Consider the following 18,181-nt stretch of genomic DNA (forward strand, 5'->3'; position numbering starts at 1 on the left):
CTGTCTGCGAGTTTCATTCGCGATTATTTTTTTCAAGATGTTAAGATTGAGGATTTTCGTTTTCAGGGTTGTCAAACTGACCAAAAGCAATATATAAAGCGAACCATTTATATATGGATATATTTTGAAATTCACCATGTATTACGCTAGAAATAATTCACTTTATTGCTTTCACATTATTTGGTGTGATAGTACTTCAACCTCGCGGGAAGAAAAATTGTTTCTGTGAATTAAAGAACTTAAGAAAAGGATAAAAAGAATTCGATGTAATTTTGTGAAAATTAATTTTTCATTGTGCATAATGTTAAAAGTACAATATAGTGTGTAAATAGATCGTCAAAAAATAGATACATCGAGATACGGAGAGAAGGAAGAAGTAAGCTATCTTGATGCAGGCCAGCGGAAAATATTAATCTCGAATAGAATACGCAATGTTGCAAGCCACGTACTATAACGGCGCGTATATTAAAGTAACTATTATTACTACGCTTAAAGAGATACACGGCACTGCGTTTCATCGGGCAAGCAAATGAATGTCGAGTACAGTTCGTCAATTCGCGCTCTTATTAGACCTGGTACACTTGCATGGCGAGGCATGCTTTTTTGGAAAAATTTAATTCACTTGCCTAATAAGCTCGATACGCTCGACATTCGTTTTATTTTGCGTAGTACAATAAATAAAATATATAGATGTATTTAACATAAATAAATGATGCATTTATGGCGTCACTTCGGCTTTAATAATCGGTCTGTCCCAGCACACTGTACATGATCCTCTTGAAGCTGTTGCTCTGATGAATCTTTTCACCGTCGTCGTCGAGCACGTTTATCTGAAAATTGAATTATTCGCAGCCGCTCTTCGCATCTCCAGGTTGCAATGGTGCTCCACAAATAAACTATGTTTTAATTCGTGCTATGGGTAAGGCATAAATTTCTATTTCGCGGCATGCATGTATTCGTAGCGACAACGTGCGTTACGCAAAATCAGTGCGAGAAAAAAAATTTTAATATAGATTCAATAGAAATATTTATTTAAAAGATGTATTTACGAAAAATATTACTTGAAATTTTGAAGTATTTTATGTAATACATAAAAAAGCAAACAGTATTTAACATTTATATTTACTTGAAATAAGATATTTTTTATTTTATACTTTAATATTGCGGATTAATATATCTCTATATTTTTTATTACAAAATAGAAAATAAGACTAAAATAAAACAATACATATTTCATAAATGTATAGATTGTAGATGTATTTTTTCTCATTTTTCTATAATAAACCTAGTTACTTGGAAGTTAAAAAAATAAATTACTTATTTTAATTTTTTTTAAGTCACTACATTCTTTAAATAAATATTTCGATTACTATTTCTTATATTAGCTATTTTTTCAGCATACTGCGTAAAACAATCATGTAACACGGGGAAGAGCGCATTTGGCTCTATGAATCAAATTCTCTATGCGGAAGCAGATGAGTATTTTATGCGAAAGTATCAGAAAACGCACGTACGGATTCCTGCGAAAACTTTAATAATCGTTGATAAGATCCTTAACGAAAGGGAGAGGGAAGGGACGTCTAAATGATCCACCCTTAACACCGAAATAGATGCCGAAGATTAGATTAGTGTTGTCTTCGACCACAACAGTCAATGTTAATATATGACGATAATGCATGTTAGACCAGAGTTGAGAAATAACGCGTTACTTGTGATACGTACTGTTATCACATCAGTATGGTTACTTTTTTCTGTTTGTAATCGTAACAGTAACATTGATAACATACATTTTTATAGTAACGAGAAGGAATTTTACTTTTGATGCTATTTGAAAAGAAAAGCCGTCAAAATTTTGTGAAAAAGTAACGAATTGTTACTTGTGGTGACAGTAACGTGTTTTTCTTTTATTAGTACGAGTAATAATTACTATCTTTTATTAGTACGAGTAATAATATACTAATCATTTTTGTAAAGTAACGTTCTATTTTAAATATATTAATATGAAGTAATCATTATAAACGTTCGAACGATTCAACGTGAGATCTATCCCAAACAGAACAACAAGTCACGATATAATATTAAAAAGAATCATGATTAATTGAAAGTGACTTCTAATAATCATTTTGATGCTTTTTTGCTCTTCTTCTTTTTGCAAATTTTTGGGAGGAGGTGTCGGGAGACTCTCAGCACGATATTCCAACGATGAAGCACAGCGACCGATTATTACCGAGAGAGAGACGCCTTGGCACGATGCTTCGGTAGACGAAAAAGAAAGAAGTACGAGAGAAGTAGCGCCTCGTGCCAAGTCGCTTATATAATCCGGTGTCGTTTTATCGTCCGGCTACGTTGGGTAAACTCATACGAGTACGCGGCGCCGGAGCGGTGATCGATAAATCTTCCCGTTAAATAAATGGCGAGCACAATACAGTGACACGCGGTAATAATAAACGTGAGCAACAGAAAATCAATTGTCGAGCCGCTTCAAGCTCGGCGAGAGAGATGTTTTTTTTAAAAAAATTTGTTTTTCTCGTCGAATTCTTTCTTGACGATTCGACACTTCTACTCTGCGCCGCAACGCGCGGTCGAACGATCTCGCGCGGAATGCGCGAAGTTCTCAAGTTCGCTTCGAGAATGCAATAATTCATGCAGCTGTGACGACAGCTCAGAAATTCTTGCGCAGAATTCATGCGGCGACATGCGAGCGAGAGATGCATTTCCAAAACGCGTGGTCTCAGCCCGGCAAAATTTTCTCTACTGTGCGCCCCTCAAAATATCGATTGTGAAACGGATGGAAAAAATTTGGATACTTACATATGCTCCGGGACTCTTCGGCGGAGCCTGGTGCACCTGTGTAACAAACAATCGTATCATTGAACGCGATCTCTGGCCTGGTGAAAATTTTTCTTTTAGAAATTTTATGTGAATTCAAACATTTGTCAAAAATACTAAGAGTCTTCTCTTCAAACATTTTACATATATAAATTCAGTTATATTTTAAGATTTTAAGACTTCTCATATCCTATAATATTTTAAGTTTTTTTTATATTTTATAAAATTTCATCAAATATAAAAAGAAATTTTTGAATACTTTAGAATTTATGATATACAAAGGATTCCATAAAAGATAAACTTTATATAAAACTTTATATAAAAAATTTGAAGAATTTTCTGAAAGATTAAAAAAAGTATACTTTGAGAAATCCTCAAATATTCTAAAATTTATACACAAATTTTGAAAAATTATATTAAAAAGTTTTACTAGCTTTTTTGATATTCAATATTTAATTTATTTAAAGATAAGGATTTATTGAACCAGGGCGAAAAAAGTCAAGAGATCTGTGTGCGAAATTGCTGAGAAGTAAAGATAAATATACCCTGTTCGATTTCTGCGGCGTGAAGACACCGGTGCGAACCGGCTGCCTGACTTCCTGCACCTGATCCCCGAGCTCCTCCTCCTGCAGGGCCTTGTACGCCTCACTCTTGCTGGGGTCGTACTTGATCGGTTTCTTCAGGCTGCACGTACCGCATGTGTACAGGGGACGATTTTTAATTTCGCCTTTCGTTCTCTATTTCTCTCTAACGTGCGACTTTTATCTTTTTCTTTGTTTTTTTTACATGTTTTTTAACGGATCGGTTAGCAGCGGCCGGGGTTACAATTTGCCAATTGCACTTGCACATTTACTTATGTTTACTTTAATCTGTTCGAGAGCGACTTTCAGACGCATCCTCCAGCCGAGTTCGATCGAGAAAGAGCGATCATTCCTCATCGTGCAAATCTTGCGTGCATGCCCGATCAAGAAGAACGCCGACACTTCGAAAATTGCGAAAAACTTTCATCTTTAGGGAGAAAAAATATTCGAAAAAGAATAGATTTAAAAACGATCTCTCTGTTATCATTTTTTTTCTCACCGTCAAAATTTTAGATCTATAACAACAATGTTTATTATAAAGAAAGAGGATGAATAAATTAGATTACATATTAATCGAGATAAAAAAGAAAAAGAGCAGAAAAAATAAAATATACAAATTTAGAAAATATACAATATTTCTTATAAATTTATCATTAATATTCTTTAAAAAAATAAATGTAAGTTTTAGATTATTTTTATTTTTATCATCGAGTCCTTTGCAGCACTCGGCGTTCAAAAACATGTGGCAAAAAATAGACTTCTCACAGCGCAATTTTCGAAAGTTGTCTCGAATTATTCGTGCACGGTATCTATGATACAAGCATACGAACACTCGTTAAAGAAACGACGAAGTTAGTAGATATTCTCACATATTCCCAACTACTGTATTCATTATTAATTCACTACTTTGTTACATGCAAGAATTTACTGCTAAAGGAAAAGCTCTTTTGCACGGACTCGCGGAAGCACTACGAAATTTATGAATTTCGTCAAACAATTTGTGTCTACAATCTCTACTATGTAATAATTGAACGGCAAACTAACCCGAAATAATAATAGCACAATCATTTCGAAGGATTCTCGTATACAGTGGTCACGTTCGCTGTGTCAAGCTCACCAATTAAACTGGTCACTTAAATTATCCATGTTTAATTAAAATATTGATAGCAATTAGAAACATTTTTGACATTTAAAACAAATAATTTAATTGCGAGATTTTAATATTAATAATTTAATGGTATGTGGCAAATTATCAAATTGTAAATTAAATGAATACCCAAACAATATTTCTGTTGGCTTGTGATAATTATTTCTCGGTAATTTCGTTAATCTCAATTTTTAAATTCATTATTTAAAAACTCTTCTTATTAATCTGTATAATAATATAATTAACAAGTTATCTATTAGATCCCGATAGACAAATATAATTTGTTATTTAACAGAGAACGTGCCTAACGTGAAAAATGGGAAACTCTGCCGTCATAGATCCGATGTACGAGAAGCATCGGAAAACGTCTCGAACGTCTCTCGACAATTTTTAATTTGGTCTATTGAATTGCGGCCACACGTTCTTCGAGGAGGCGGCCTTCGCCTGCTCTTTCAAGATTCTCGCTTGCTCCTGTATTTCCTGTTTCTGTTTCAGGAAGGAAAAGTCTATGAAAATGCTGGAAAACAAACAAACCGCTACGTAAGTAATCAATCATCAGGAGGATCCGAGAGAGCCGTATAAAAGAAAGAAGGAGCCGATGTTCCTTCTCATTTAACGATCGACGATCGTGCGCCCGCTCCGAGCAAAGTAAATTCAATTTATTTTCTCCAATTGGTCATTTCTATCCCCCAATTACAGCCTTTGTGAAAACGACGTCTTCCGAAAAAAATTAATTCTTTTTTCTCGTTCGCGTCTCATCATTTTCTAAAAAAAGTCTCAAAAAGGATTATTTTTATAGGAATCACTAACCACGCCTCGTGAATATTTGATCAAAAGACACGCCTGTACGAAATAAGTGTATTAATAGAGATTAATAAAAATTTATTTTATTTTCCAAAATAAATTCGTGCCGATTTCTTCGAATTCACACGTCTTCCACTGTGATTGTCAACCGTGCAAATTAACCTGTTAACTTCGATTAACGTGACAAATTAGACTTTTCTTGCACACGACTTGTAGTACATGATAGCAATTTATGAAAGTGTGAACAGCGTTTAGCGGTAAAGCCAATTATTAATTTTATTAACCTTTTGATTGCTGCAAGCATCACGGCAGATTAGCGATTTGTTATATATATGTATGTATGTGCTTAAATCGATTCAAGTGTGGTTAAAGACTAGTTAAGAGAACTTAATGGACACTAGCGTGAATAGATTAATTACTTACGGTACGGCGGACGCCTGGCACTTGATAGTGTCTGCGATGTTCTGATCCGAGTAAAGTCCGATCGGCGAGTTAAATTGCTTGTGGACAATCTAGAAAGACAGAATTTCAAGTTCACAATTGGTGCAATACACAGAATTTGCTTTACCGTTATTGCACAAAACTCGAAAAAAAAACCTTCGTGGCTTGAAAACAAAAATGATAGTTTTATAAGCAGAAGCATAAAAAAGTATTATTTCGAGATTATTTCTTCCTTGTTTTAATTTTTATTTAAAAAAATACAAAAGTTTCAGAAATGGCGCTGAATACACCAGCACGTGAATGTTTTGTTTTGAAATTTTGAGTGTAAGCAGAATGGGTATATTAATAACGCATTATTAATGCGAATGTTTGCTAGAAATATTGCGTATTATTACTGCGATCTGTCCTCAAGTTGTGTCACTTGTGACTACGGTATTACGTTATGACAATATAACGTCGTAAAAAATAAACATAACTCTAGTATGTTGGCACTGTGGACGGGATAAACATTTGACTAATGCCAAGTCTCCGTTATGTCAGAAATTCACGGTATTAACATACGAACGGTTTGACTCACGATGCTTATTCCACAAAGCACCGTCGTCACAAAATAGCAATCACAATGTAATGCAACTCCGTAATCGTCACCTTTCACGGTTCCGTTACATCTTATATCTTCAGAATTTTTGGAATACATTAGTAGCAGTCAATTAAAGCAGTACGATGGTAAATAAATGTTATTCGAAAAAAAGAGTTGCTTTGGAAATTGAGTTAAATTTAATTTATATCACATCGTGTAAATTGGATTTAATTATTAAAATAATCCAACTGAGTTAACTTCAGTGATTTAATAATAAACGGGAGTTGATGCAAACTGTATCGATTCACAATTAATGTAATCGATGCGTCGGTATAATTATTATCGAGTTACAGACAAGTCCAGGGCACCCTGTATTAACCCCTGTAATAATCGCGTTAACATGTAATTATGATTATTTATTATTATCATTATTAGTTAATAGCAAAAAATCGCGATAGAGCGGGGACATCACGTCAAACGAAACAAGTCAAGTTCCTTGCGGATATTTCGGTCATTTTCACCAGAAAGCGCGTAAGCATCGTTTCTCGAAGCGGAAGCGGCTTACGAAAGTAAACAACGGAAGTAATCCAAACCTTTGGAACTTCATTCGGTCCCACGACACGCTGAAGTACCGTTTCCGCCACCTGCTCAGATGACGTGCAAATGAAATATACATTTAAACGGTGACGTGTGTCGAACGCGTCTCGAGAAAGGTAGAAGGACTTAATTGCGAATACGTCGCCGGGGGTGGATTGTACAACGGGCGGTTCTATAACGTAATTTACCTTTTGTTTCATCGCGACTTCAGGGTGAGCCGGCTCGTAATGATGGGGTGCCGCCCTGATCATCGGATTCGGATGATGTCGCAGGTAGCATTCACCGAGTGGGGCATCCTTCTTGACCTTGGCACCTGGCAAGACCAAAGGAGTCGTACGGTAGGGCTGAAAGACACGGTCGCAATTGTAGCTATTTCATTTCTGTCATTTCATTATATTTTTTCATGTATTAATGTCCGTGTGATACGATCTTTTTTCATTTTCTATAATATATTTAATATTATTGAAGTTATACTCCGCAATTGCATAAGTTCATATTAATAATAATAATATGACAGTAACTATGCAAATAATGGCAGTTAATAGGGCAGATGAAACAATATCCTGTCGAAGCGGTGCCAATTAACTAACGAGATCTAAAATAAACCGCAATGGAGGCCATGGCGATCGAAAGGTGGCTCATTAATTCCTGACGCCTCTTACGCCGCCATAATTCCGAGCAACGACAAGAATAAATCAATGATGACAATGATATCTCAGCCTAAATTGCTAGTAATCCCATTTCGTAACGTTAACAAGGTGAAGTGCGAGTTAAAAAAATACCAAGCCATAACAAAACAATACGCCACCTTATCTCGTATCGTTGTATCTTTTTAAAGTGCCACTTGACAGAATAATTGATGATCAGATTACGTCATTAGTCACATTCATGACAGATAAGACTTTGCCAATTTTTTTTAAGTCAACGGTGAGTAAATTGTAATTCGTCATTATTCAATTGCTGTGGTATAAATAATGTTCAGTCAGCGACAAAATAAACCTGTAATAAATATATTTATAGCTGCGAACCGGAAGCGACGATAATCGACCGTCTGCAAAAAGGACAAATTTTGCGCATCTGGCTCACAATGAGAAAATTACATAAAACAGCGGTCATCCTCGTGGCATTACGAACAAATTTGGCTTGCCAAGTTACGAGTTTGTTCCGTCACGTGGCTGCGCTTTTGCGCGATATGATGAAATTATGCAAATCTACAGGTACATCATACATCGTCGATTCGCTACGCCCATCCTCTGTGTTTACAGTTCAAGTTGCCGAAACATTCATGAAAACAAACGCGTCGGAGGAAATCTCGTTTGAGTCTCCCGTAATATTCCATCATCGCGAAATTGCGAGAAACCGGAGAGCGAAAATTTGGATTCGGCAACGTGACCTTTATATTTCGCGATATTTTTTCGCAAAAAAGTAGTTTCTCATTCTAATATTTCCTATATAAAAGTCACGTCGAAACAATCGTTTTTGAAGGGCAGCTTAAGAATCTCGCGCGAGTGATTCATACGTAACATTTTTATTAATCTCGAAATGTTGTTAAATCTAGCTTGCAATGGAAAAATGCCAAACGTGTTGATATCACTTATCTCAACTTAGTATTAAAATTTTCCTCGGTTTTTTACCTTTGCATCTTTTTAGATCAGTCACTTTCTCGGAGATAAAGAAATGCATTTACTATTATTATTATTATATATTATATACAAAAAATGTTTATCATTACAATTGAAAGAAACGACTGATCACTCAGACGATTAAAGCTACAAAAGATTGACAAGTATTGTGACTTAATAGATTAAATAACAAATGTATTTAAATGAATATGTAAAAAAATATGTGAAATTCCTGATACGATTCATAAAATTCGATTCCCCCAGAAGGGTTGGATCGTGCACACATTGTTCACCGGGCATTGGCTGCAATGTGCACGTTGCGACGTTCCACAATTTTAGAATCGCGGTCGCGGTCGCGGCAAGTTCGCGCGCGAATCTCGCGTCCCTCGCTCGCGGCGCAGCGCGAAATCGCGCGATTACGATGATTCCATTATAAATGGGTCATCAGAAACGTCCCATTATGTTGGGGGGTGAGCCGCGAGTGACTCTCCCGAAATAGATGAAGGCCTCCGGCCGGCAAAAATAACGCGCACACCCCGCGAGCCACAAAAACCACTTGTCCCCCTCGACGCCTCACCGCCGTTTCTTTCCGCCCGTGACTTTTCCATCAGGAAGCGTTCCGCTTTCGTTCTTGGACGGGAAACGTCCCCCGTTGAAACGTTGGCAAGGTCGCGCGATGACTGAGAAGGGAGGAATAGGTCGCGCGCACACAAGGCTGTCCAAAGCCTAAGGGCCGTTCCACTTCCGTTCTGACATCTTGACGTCTTTTGAAACAAGTAGTTTAACATAAGTCTCGACATAATCGATTTGATCCAGTAACATTATAGAAAATGTTGTCGTGTTATCATTTTTGAATCTCAATGATATGAAAACGTCAATTAATTAAACGCGAGAAATTGTACTACTCGATTTTGTTTTATTTCCCTATAAAGAATGAAACGATCAAGTTTTCTTATTTAAGAATAATGTATTAATATTTTGGAGGAAAGCGTTGTCTCTCCCAAAGTCGGTAGAGCAATGTTTATTTAAAAAATCGAGTACGATTGGATTGATTCAATTGATCTCTCAATGAAATTTTGATTTGCGCACACCTGATCTTCTTTTTTTAGTGGATTTGCACGGAGAGCGTGCGCACGCTCGTAAGTCGTTTTGTAAAAGATCTCTCGAACTAAATTCAGACGGAGCAAAACAGCTGTTTCACGGAGTGTTTATTGCTTGGCGTAGAGGTGAAACTTGAACTCTTTGGAAACTGATTGGAGCAAGAAGCATGTTGGCAAGAGACACGCTAACGAACAGATGTCTCGTCTTCATTAATGCACCTTGAAAGATACAATATTATAATTAAAATTATAATGAAATTAATTTCATAACGAGTAAATTACGATTTACTCCATTTCTAATGAGAAAATTTTGTTGATGTCAAAATTTATAATTACACTTTCAGATTTAAAAAATTACCAAATAAATTAATTAAAATAATAATTAAACACATTTAATACAGAGACAATTTTTAACGTTTATAAATTTTCCAATCTTCTCACAAAGTTTTTTTAAATTGAAGTCCCATACTCTAACAAAAAATTTATAAACATTATTTCTAGATCTTTGATATTTTACAATGATTACTTTTTACTCCGAAAATGTATCAGTTACAAATAATGTATTTTCATCGAAATATTGATCAGCAAACGAAATTTAATTACCTCTAATTTCAGCCAAACAATTGTTCATTAATTATGTTTTAAAAGCATCGTTAAAAAAAAGAATCTTTCGATTTTTCGGACGAAAGGTGGGTTTGAAAAACACGAGCCGTGGGTGTGTCTTTGTATGACAGCTTCTCTCGCGTGTTCGTGAGTAACCCAGATCCCGTTCACGAAAATAGAACGCGATACCGATGAACGGCATCCGCAATGGCGATGTCTGACGTGCGTTTTATTGCATAGTGCGTTATTAACGCACGTTGCGTTCACGCCCGCGCGGCACTCCGCTTTTCATCTCGATGACTCGATCGACCCCCGAAGCCAGCGGTACACCCCTCTTCGGGGTTTTCGCAGTCGGAATAGATGATCAAGTTTCTCTCGGAATGGCAGAATTGTTCCCCGAACACGTCCGTCCACGTTTGCCATGTCAAGGTTGAACAACGTGAAATCTAGATCACGTCGGGCGTGCTCGTGTCGTTATTCGATATTGGTCGCAAGTTAAACTTACGTTGTTGGGTTTTGATATTTTTAGGGTGGCCCAGCGACGTTGTTAAATTTGAACTTTATGATTGTTATATTTTGTCATAGACAAACCCACGCACATATACCGTCCAATCGAAAACGATAAACTGTATAAAATAAAGCGAGATTGTCCTAACAGATGTGTAACTCAGCGTTCGAATAAAAAAATAAATATATATATTCCTAATTTTATATGTTTGATAAATCTTATTCACATCAATTCTAAGTGACCGAATAAATAATCCATGTATATGTATAGCTTCACATAAATACGTTTAAATTATAACATTCATATTATTAAATAATATACATAAATCATTATTTAATTAATTATATCTCCTTAGAATGATTAAATTAATTTTAAATTAAATACTTTAAAGAATTCTGAAGATATTTTTATTTAAAAAAACAACCTAATATGAAAAGCATTTAAATTCTCTAAAATTCAACATTCTATCTCCAACCTACAAATATTCTTGAACGGGAAAAATTCTGGAAAAATAATTTAACAATCTAAATTAACGTAAATCTAAATTAACATAACGGATGTCACCGCGATGTCTTCACGGCAATGTAGCCTGTCACTCACGCGCGAGATCCGCGAGCACATTTTGGCCGCGAAGAAGGTGCACGTTCAAGGGCAAAGAGGAAATTAGCCTCACGTATTTGCTAATGGGAAAAGCTGTTTTTTCCTCTAACGAGCTTAAAAAAACTGAATGAAATTTCTTCTTTCGTACCCAGTAAACGGCCGCCTCCTCCTCCTTCGGATGATGCTCGATGTTGTAACGATACACAGTCGTGTAAGCGGGCATCTTCTCGTCCCCGTCAGTCGAGAAGCGTCCCGCGGAGAGAGCTTCCTTCGCGACCTTATGCCACCCGGCTTTTTCTCGCGCAGCAACCCCTTCGCGGCTTCCGCAATCGTCCTCGTTCACGCGCGTCGTCCCTCGCTCGCGACTCTCGCGAGATTATTCGCTTAAGCACTACTGGCACGACGAGAGCGCGGGCGGCACTAACTCTGGCCTTTTCCACGCGGCTCCTCTCTCTCCGGAGGCTCCTCTCTCGAAACTCGCTCGCCACTATCCACGTAAAAGCCCCTGACGCCGAAAAAACGTCAGAAGTCATGAATATTTCTCGTTAATCTCGGACGCGGCGGACCGTAATCGGGTTATCGTTCGATTGAGAAATCAGAAAGATACGTTTATAAATAAGGATATGTTGAATCTTTTGATCAAAAATGTATTTTTGCTGGCTGTTAATTAATTCCAATTGATAACTCTAATGTTCTAAAGAACTAGAGCTTTTCCTTAATCTTCTTCCGTTATACAATGTAAGACAGATTGCTTTAAAAATAAAATTATTTATAATCAATGCTTCTTTATTCTCTCAGCTTTTTAAATTTCCTATAAGATGATTATTATCACGAAATAATAAAAAAATAAGCGTTTTTGTTACGGAATTCCACAATGAGATTAACAAGTTAGTCACTCTAGAATGCAAGTTTTGGTTGTCAAAGTGTATTGATGAATCTTTCAATTCCCCTATCTGTTCATCAAACGCTGTACATATTTTAACGCAAGTTTTTTTCGCAATCAAAGAGGCCAAATGCTATTTTAACATTATTAAAAAAAAATATCTGCTTCTTTTATACGGTCTATCGGTTGAGGCCAGAAAAGAGAAAAGACATCCGTCGGAAATCAAAGTGCGGGGAATGTGGAAGGCGAAAGCTGTGAACGACGACGTCCTGGATCCGCGGGACGTATCGGATCGGGGCAGGCAGAGGTGGTTTCGATGCAAAAGCGATATTTATAGCGTGTGGCAACCGGCTCTACTGGTGGCGACGGACTTTCCGGCATCGTGGCGGGCCAACAAAAATATATTCACACTTCCCACGAATAAAGACACCTCCGTGCCTTCGCTTCGCGCGCGCTTACGCGGTCGCGGCGATGCACGATGCACCCTGTGCGCGATATATGTACGCGATGTCGCCGTAATAAACGCGCGATGACGTGCTTCTCTATCCCTCTCCTCTCTCTTTCCGTGGTCTCGTCGGTATCGTTCTCGCAAAACCGGTTAAACGCTCCGTTAAACGACGGGAGACATCTGGTCGTGAAATCTCGATATCGCAAATCGTTACACTGTTGTCGTTAAAATCGCAAGGTTTTGACCTTTTTCTAAAACCTCATCGTCCCATCTACTTCTACTATACAAGTTCCCAGATAGACACGTCATGCTGAACATAATATGCAAACATTTGATTTTGTAATGCCATTGTAACAGCATAAATTGCAATTGTCCATTTAGCTTTAATAGTTATGGATTAATTGCGTTAATTCTACCTGTGCCAAAGTAAGCAGTACATTGTCACAAATTTTAGCAGTAAATCAGCATCTTCTTATGAAAGAGCAACAACATTCTTCGGTTGTATGAGGACCTTTGATATATCCCGTCATTTTCAATTTTCAAATTTCATCGCTATACAGAATATGCCGAAATGTGTCTATTTGGGTTGCTACAGAATTGATTACGCATTTATGTAAACCTAAACCAATTTTAACTGGCGCTCTCACGAGACTCTTTTTTCTCGCGCGAATTTTTTACGTGCGCTTTTATCCGATTCCATTATCGATTACCGCAATAACGATCGGTCGGCCAGAATTTCGTCAGTTTAAACAAACCGTTTCGAAACGAGTGGGAGGGACGGATTAAACGCGACAAATGTCCTGTCACGCCAACGTGATCGTACCCGTAGTGTGATCCGACAATGAATTATTGGATTTCAAAGTGCAGAAGGATATTTCGGAACGAGTTCGAGCTAGTGCCAGACGCCACAGGCCATGCGGACTTGAGAAACCGGAGTGCGGGCCGCTTCTTATTACAGCAATTTTACACTTCTTTTACGATGCACTTTAATCTATTTTTCCAAATCTTGTTCCAGAAACGGTGGTTCGTATTACGAGCGAATCGAACGTTGAGTTAGATTACGATTCCTTCGTTCTTTCTTTGATGAGTTAAATTCTTTCTTTTCAAATCGTTATTTGAAAAAGCAAAGAAAGGTGTTGTCAGATGTAAGAACAATCAATTTATGCAATTTTTCATGATGTTTTGATCCCTCGCTACAGAGAGAAAAAATCCCCTGCGAACCCTTGGAAAATAAATACAAGAGACGTTTATGGCGCTAGCGATAGGCTGGGATTTACGACGAGACGGTCTTAGCTCTGTACTTTGTATCTACTTTTAGCTTGCGCTTGCATAATTTCGCACGGAGCTGTCAATTACGTTTCGCCGAACCCTGGCGCCTGCTGATATCAATAATTTTACGTAATAACGCACGAGTCTTTCTTTTTTCAACTATCAATTATTAATTTAACAATAAACTGAATTAATAAGTTTCAAATCACGCTGTGTCTGAACTAACTTTTAAAATATCTTAAATCTTGTATGTATGTATTATTTCCCTATGTAGAAAATAACACGTTTCGATTATATTAAGAACGATTGGCGCGAAGGATACGTATTTTTCAACGCCGTTTTACTAATGCAGGCCATTTCGATCCGGGAAAGAAACAAATATCGATGTCAGACGTTGATTTACGACGAAACAAAGCCGACTGTTCCCCCGCGAGGATCAACGAACTCGCGAGCGAATTTGTATTTGTGTCGAGACACGTGCTCGGAAATTCGATTTTCAGCTTGTTTCTATTAGAACCTTAAGCACAGAGAGATGCTAAATGCATTTCCGTTCCCGAGCCCACGGAATTCGTTCCTAAGGCACGCATCGTTGATGTATCGAGTTTACCGTCTGGTCCAAACGTATCCGGTGACACTTAAGCAAAACCGATTGGCTTCCAAAGCAGTCAAGATTTTCTCGAAAAGCAAAACGCTTTTGTCATCGATTTAGAAGATTTATTTAAGAAGATTTGTTTCTGTGTTTTACTTTACAAAGCAATTCTTCATAAAATCAAACTGAAAATCTGTAATTTCTAGCTTACTTCTAGCGTAATTCAGTTACTTCTAATTACCCGTTTCACTTGAATTATACCCTCAGATCGAAATAAAAGATACAGCTTGAAATACCTGCGACAAATGAACCCTTTCCTCGCGGATTTCGTCGAGATGTTCGTGCGGCAAAGTGATCGCGCTACGAAGGATGAACGATTCCGGTGTTGGCGTCGACCTGTATTCCTCGACTGAAGGCGGCGGCACTGGACTCTTCGGTAATTCTTGCGGAATTCGCTCCTTCGGCTGTTTGTACCTGCACGAGGGAATCATAAGAGACATTAACAAGATACGGTGAGTAGTGTCGCAACAGCGGCGGAATGCAAGCAGTCTCATGGCGAGTTTTCGGCGATCGCCTTTACATTATACATTAAAAGCAGAGCCGATAAACTGTAACTTATCAAAAAGAGGGAGTGTGAAAATCTCCTACAAAGATAAATAAAATGTATTATATTATTAAAATACTTAGAATATATTACTGTAATATTAAAATAGAACGTATTAATTGTACAGAATTAATTGCATAAAAGCGATTTTACATTTAACTCTAAAAAAAATCACTTCAAATTCCACATTCGAGAGAAATCCGTTAAAGACGATCGCCAGGATGCGAAAGTAAGTGGTAGAGATGCCAGAAGTGTCAGTCGTGTTTTTGCGCGAAGAAAGAAGCTGATTAATCGAGGCGAATTAATCAGCGGCGTGCTGCGATATGCGATGGCGGTAAAGTGGTGTCATTGTCGCGGCGGCATTGCGCGAATACAAGAAAGAAACGCGTAGCAGCAATACATAGCAATATATAGAGACAGTATTGCATTCTGACAGACTAGTGGCCGCAGCCCCGTTGCCGACGATCGGCCTGAAAATCATAGGTGGTGATGGTGACGCGGTGATGGTAGTGTCGATACTTGTACGTGATGATGCTCTCGACGGCGCAGACCTTTCGACGACTAGCTTTATGGTTTCGGAGTTTTGGAGGAGATTCTGTGCGTCTACATGCCTCAAATCGCGTGCGTCGTAATCGTCTATCTTCTTGATCATGTCACCCCTCTGGAGCGCCTCGTTCTCCGACTGCAAGCAGAGAATCGGCGTTGTTAGCGACAATTGTGCTAATTTTTGAAAACTGTATCAATTATTATTGCTTTCGAAAGAACTTTCAATTACAGACAAATAATTTCACAAAAAGCTTTTAAAATACCGAATGAGTTTATTTTTTCTAAGATTGTAAAGTACTTTTGCAATTAAAAAGTAACGATAAATTAAACAAAATGTTGCATCATTTTGTTGTTCTTCCATTACAAATTGATGGCAAATGTGTCTTCAAAAAAGAAAGATTAATATAAAGAAAGATTACTTCATTTAGAATCAAGTAAAATATAGAATACTGTGGAACAAAACATATAGATTGTAATAAATAGTAGTCGAATTATTCATCAGTTTATTCTATGCGTAAAATAATAACGATTGAGATAAAATTAGAGTTGGGAAAATTTTTTTAAACACTTGAGTTCTAAGCTTCTCAATCGTTCGACGTTACGCGCTCATGGTAAGAAAAGACTTCGGCTATCTCGTGTTTCGGCGCGATGCAATGCGCCGTATCGTGTATCAATGTCAACGGGCGTTAGATCGAATCGTTGATTTGAGAATTCCTTGGCAGTCTGCTTCATTTTAAATGTTCACGGGGATTACGTTACGTCCATCTCTATTGTTCCGCCGCGACGTTCGCCAGCGCGAAAATCGTACCGAAGCCAAGAAAGTGGATACCGTAACGAAAAACAGAAACGATTTATTCCGCTCAAGTAAAAATTCTTATTGCCCGAAGATGGACCACGATTCTTTATCAGATGCCTTAAAGAAAGAGATTTGGATATTTTCTGCTTGAAAACGTATGTTCAAAGACTCACAGTTATTAGCTTTACTGGCATTTGACGTTTAAAAACAAATTTTGAACTTTATGTCATTGAAGGATGAGATTCTTGAAAATGAAGATACTAAGAGGAAATTCTACGACTGAAAAACTCATCTTTTCATTTGCATTTTTATTTGAACGCGTCAAAAGATATAAAGCTTAAATTTGTTTTTAAAAGATATGATATATATTTTTGATAATGAAGTAAATCATAAACGCGTAAAATTATAATAACATTTCATATACAATTTATAAATCCTTGAACATTACTAATAGTTATTTATTTAATTTGCTTCCAAATTTAAGTTCTGTTTAGTATACTAAAAATAAATGATTTCTTTTTTATTGTACATCTTTAAACTTATCATATTTTTGTTACCGTTTGTGTAATCATTTCTTTCTTTAATGATCACAAAACAAATTTAAATTCAACATTGGAGTTTATTTTGAATCTCGCTAGGAAGATCTTAACTAATAATTTAATTCAGTAAGTAAACTAAAGTCATGAAGAAATCGGGCGAGAATTAAGAGAAGAGAATTACGAGAAGAATAAGAAGAAAAGACGGACTCACGCGGGTGACGACGATCGGCATGCTCAAATCAGCGCCTCCAGCGATCCTTATGCCCCATGGTTTATCGGTGCCGGACCTCTTGAGTTTCACGATCAACGTATGCCTCCTCGTCATACTCTAGACTCGGTTCAAAAAAAATCACCACCGCCACCACCACCAATAACAATACAACAACGAACCGACGACACAAGCACCTAAGTCAATCGCGAAATTTTTTGCGCACTATGTGGGCAAAACGACGGAAGAGAGAGAGAGAGAGAGAGAGAGAGAGAGAGAGAGAGAGAGAGAAAGAGAGAGAGAGAAATAAAAAGCGATAGAAAAAGAATGAGTTTCGAGAGGAAAAAAGGATCAGTTCTCTCAAAGGATAGGAAGACCTCGCGCGAACGGGCGCGAGCGATGGGTCTCCCGGAACGTGGTCGCTCTCTGCTTTACTACTGAGATAGCAGCTGCAGCTTTAGCAGCTTGCCGACTATATGCCGACTTTGACAGAGCCCTGAGTCGAAAGCGAGAAGGAGAGAAAGAAAGAGAGAGAGAGAGAGAGAGAGAGAGAGAGAGAGAGAGAGAGAGAGAGCTTCGTTGCTCAACTCTAACAGAGACTACCGCCGCTAGTCTCTCTGTTTCTTTCTTCGCTATTCTGGCCCCATTTCGAGTTGGCGTATCGCGCCAACGTATTGTTTCGATGGTCCGATTCGCACTAGTTTTCTTTGGCATTTGTAATGTGTAAAGCATTTATGCGTGCAGGAACGCATAAATATTTTACAGTATCTCATCTAGAGGAACAGAGACAGAATCGTGACTATTGCGTGAAAGATACCGCGGAAAAGATTTATCTTCTGTTATTTAAATTTTTATAGATTTTAAACAGACTTGTTGATTTCCTCAGA

At 37.5% G+C, this 18,181-nt stretch overlaps 1 protein-coding gene across 6 annotated transcripts; it reads right to left on the reverse strand.

The window, feature by feature from the left end:
- Positions 1-94: 94 nt before the first annotated feature.
- LOC105838116 (PDZ and LIM domain protein 3) lies at positions 95-17,807 on the reverse strand. Of its 6 annotated transcripts, XM_012683415.3 has the most exons (10): positions 17,298-17,741; positions 15,640-15,887; positions 14,898-15,075; positions 7,168-7,323; positions 6,976-7,026; positions 5,785-5,873; positions 3,375-3,513; positions 2,812-2,847; positions 1,515-1,594; positions 95-830 (listed from the first exon to the last, which is right to left on the reverse strand). In XM_012683415.3, the coding sequence occupies exons 1-9, from the start codon at positions 17,409-17,411 to the stop codon at positions 1,532-1,534; spliced, it is 1,074 nt and encodes a 357-aa protein (XP_012538869.1). In that variant the 5' UTR covers positions 17,412-17,741; the 3' UTR covers positions 95-830; positions 1,515-1,531. The 6 variants fall into 6 exon arrangements, with proteins under 6 accessions (XP_012538869.1, XP_012538868.1, XP_012538871.1 ...); XM_012683414.3 differs by lacking the exon at positions 1,515-1,594 and having other exon boundaries at positions 17,298-17,739; XM_012683417.3 differs by lacking the exon at positions 1,515-1,594 and having other exon boundaries at positions 15,757-15,887; positions 17,298-17,738.
- Positions 17,808-18,181: the final 374 nt, after the last annotated feature.

The sequence above is a fragment of the Monomorium pharaonis genome, chromosome 5, assembly GCF_013373865.1.
Source record: "Monomorium pharaonis isolate MP-MQ-018 chromosome 5, ASM1337386v2, whole genome shotgun sequence".
Lineage (NCBI taxonomy): Eukaryota > Metazoa > Arthropoda > Insecta > Hymenoptera > Formicidae > Monomorium > Monomorium pharaonis.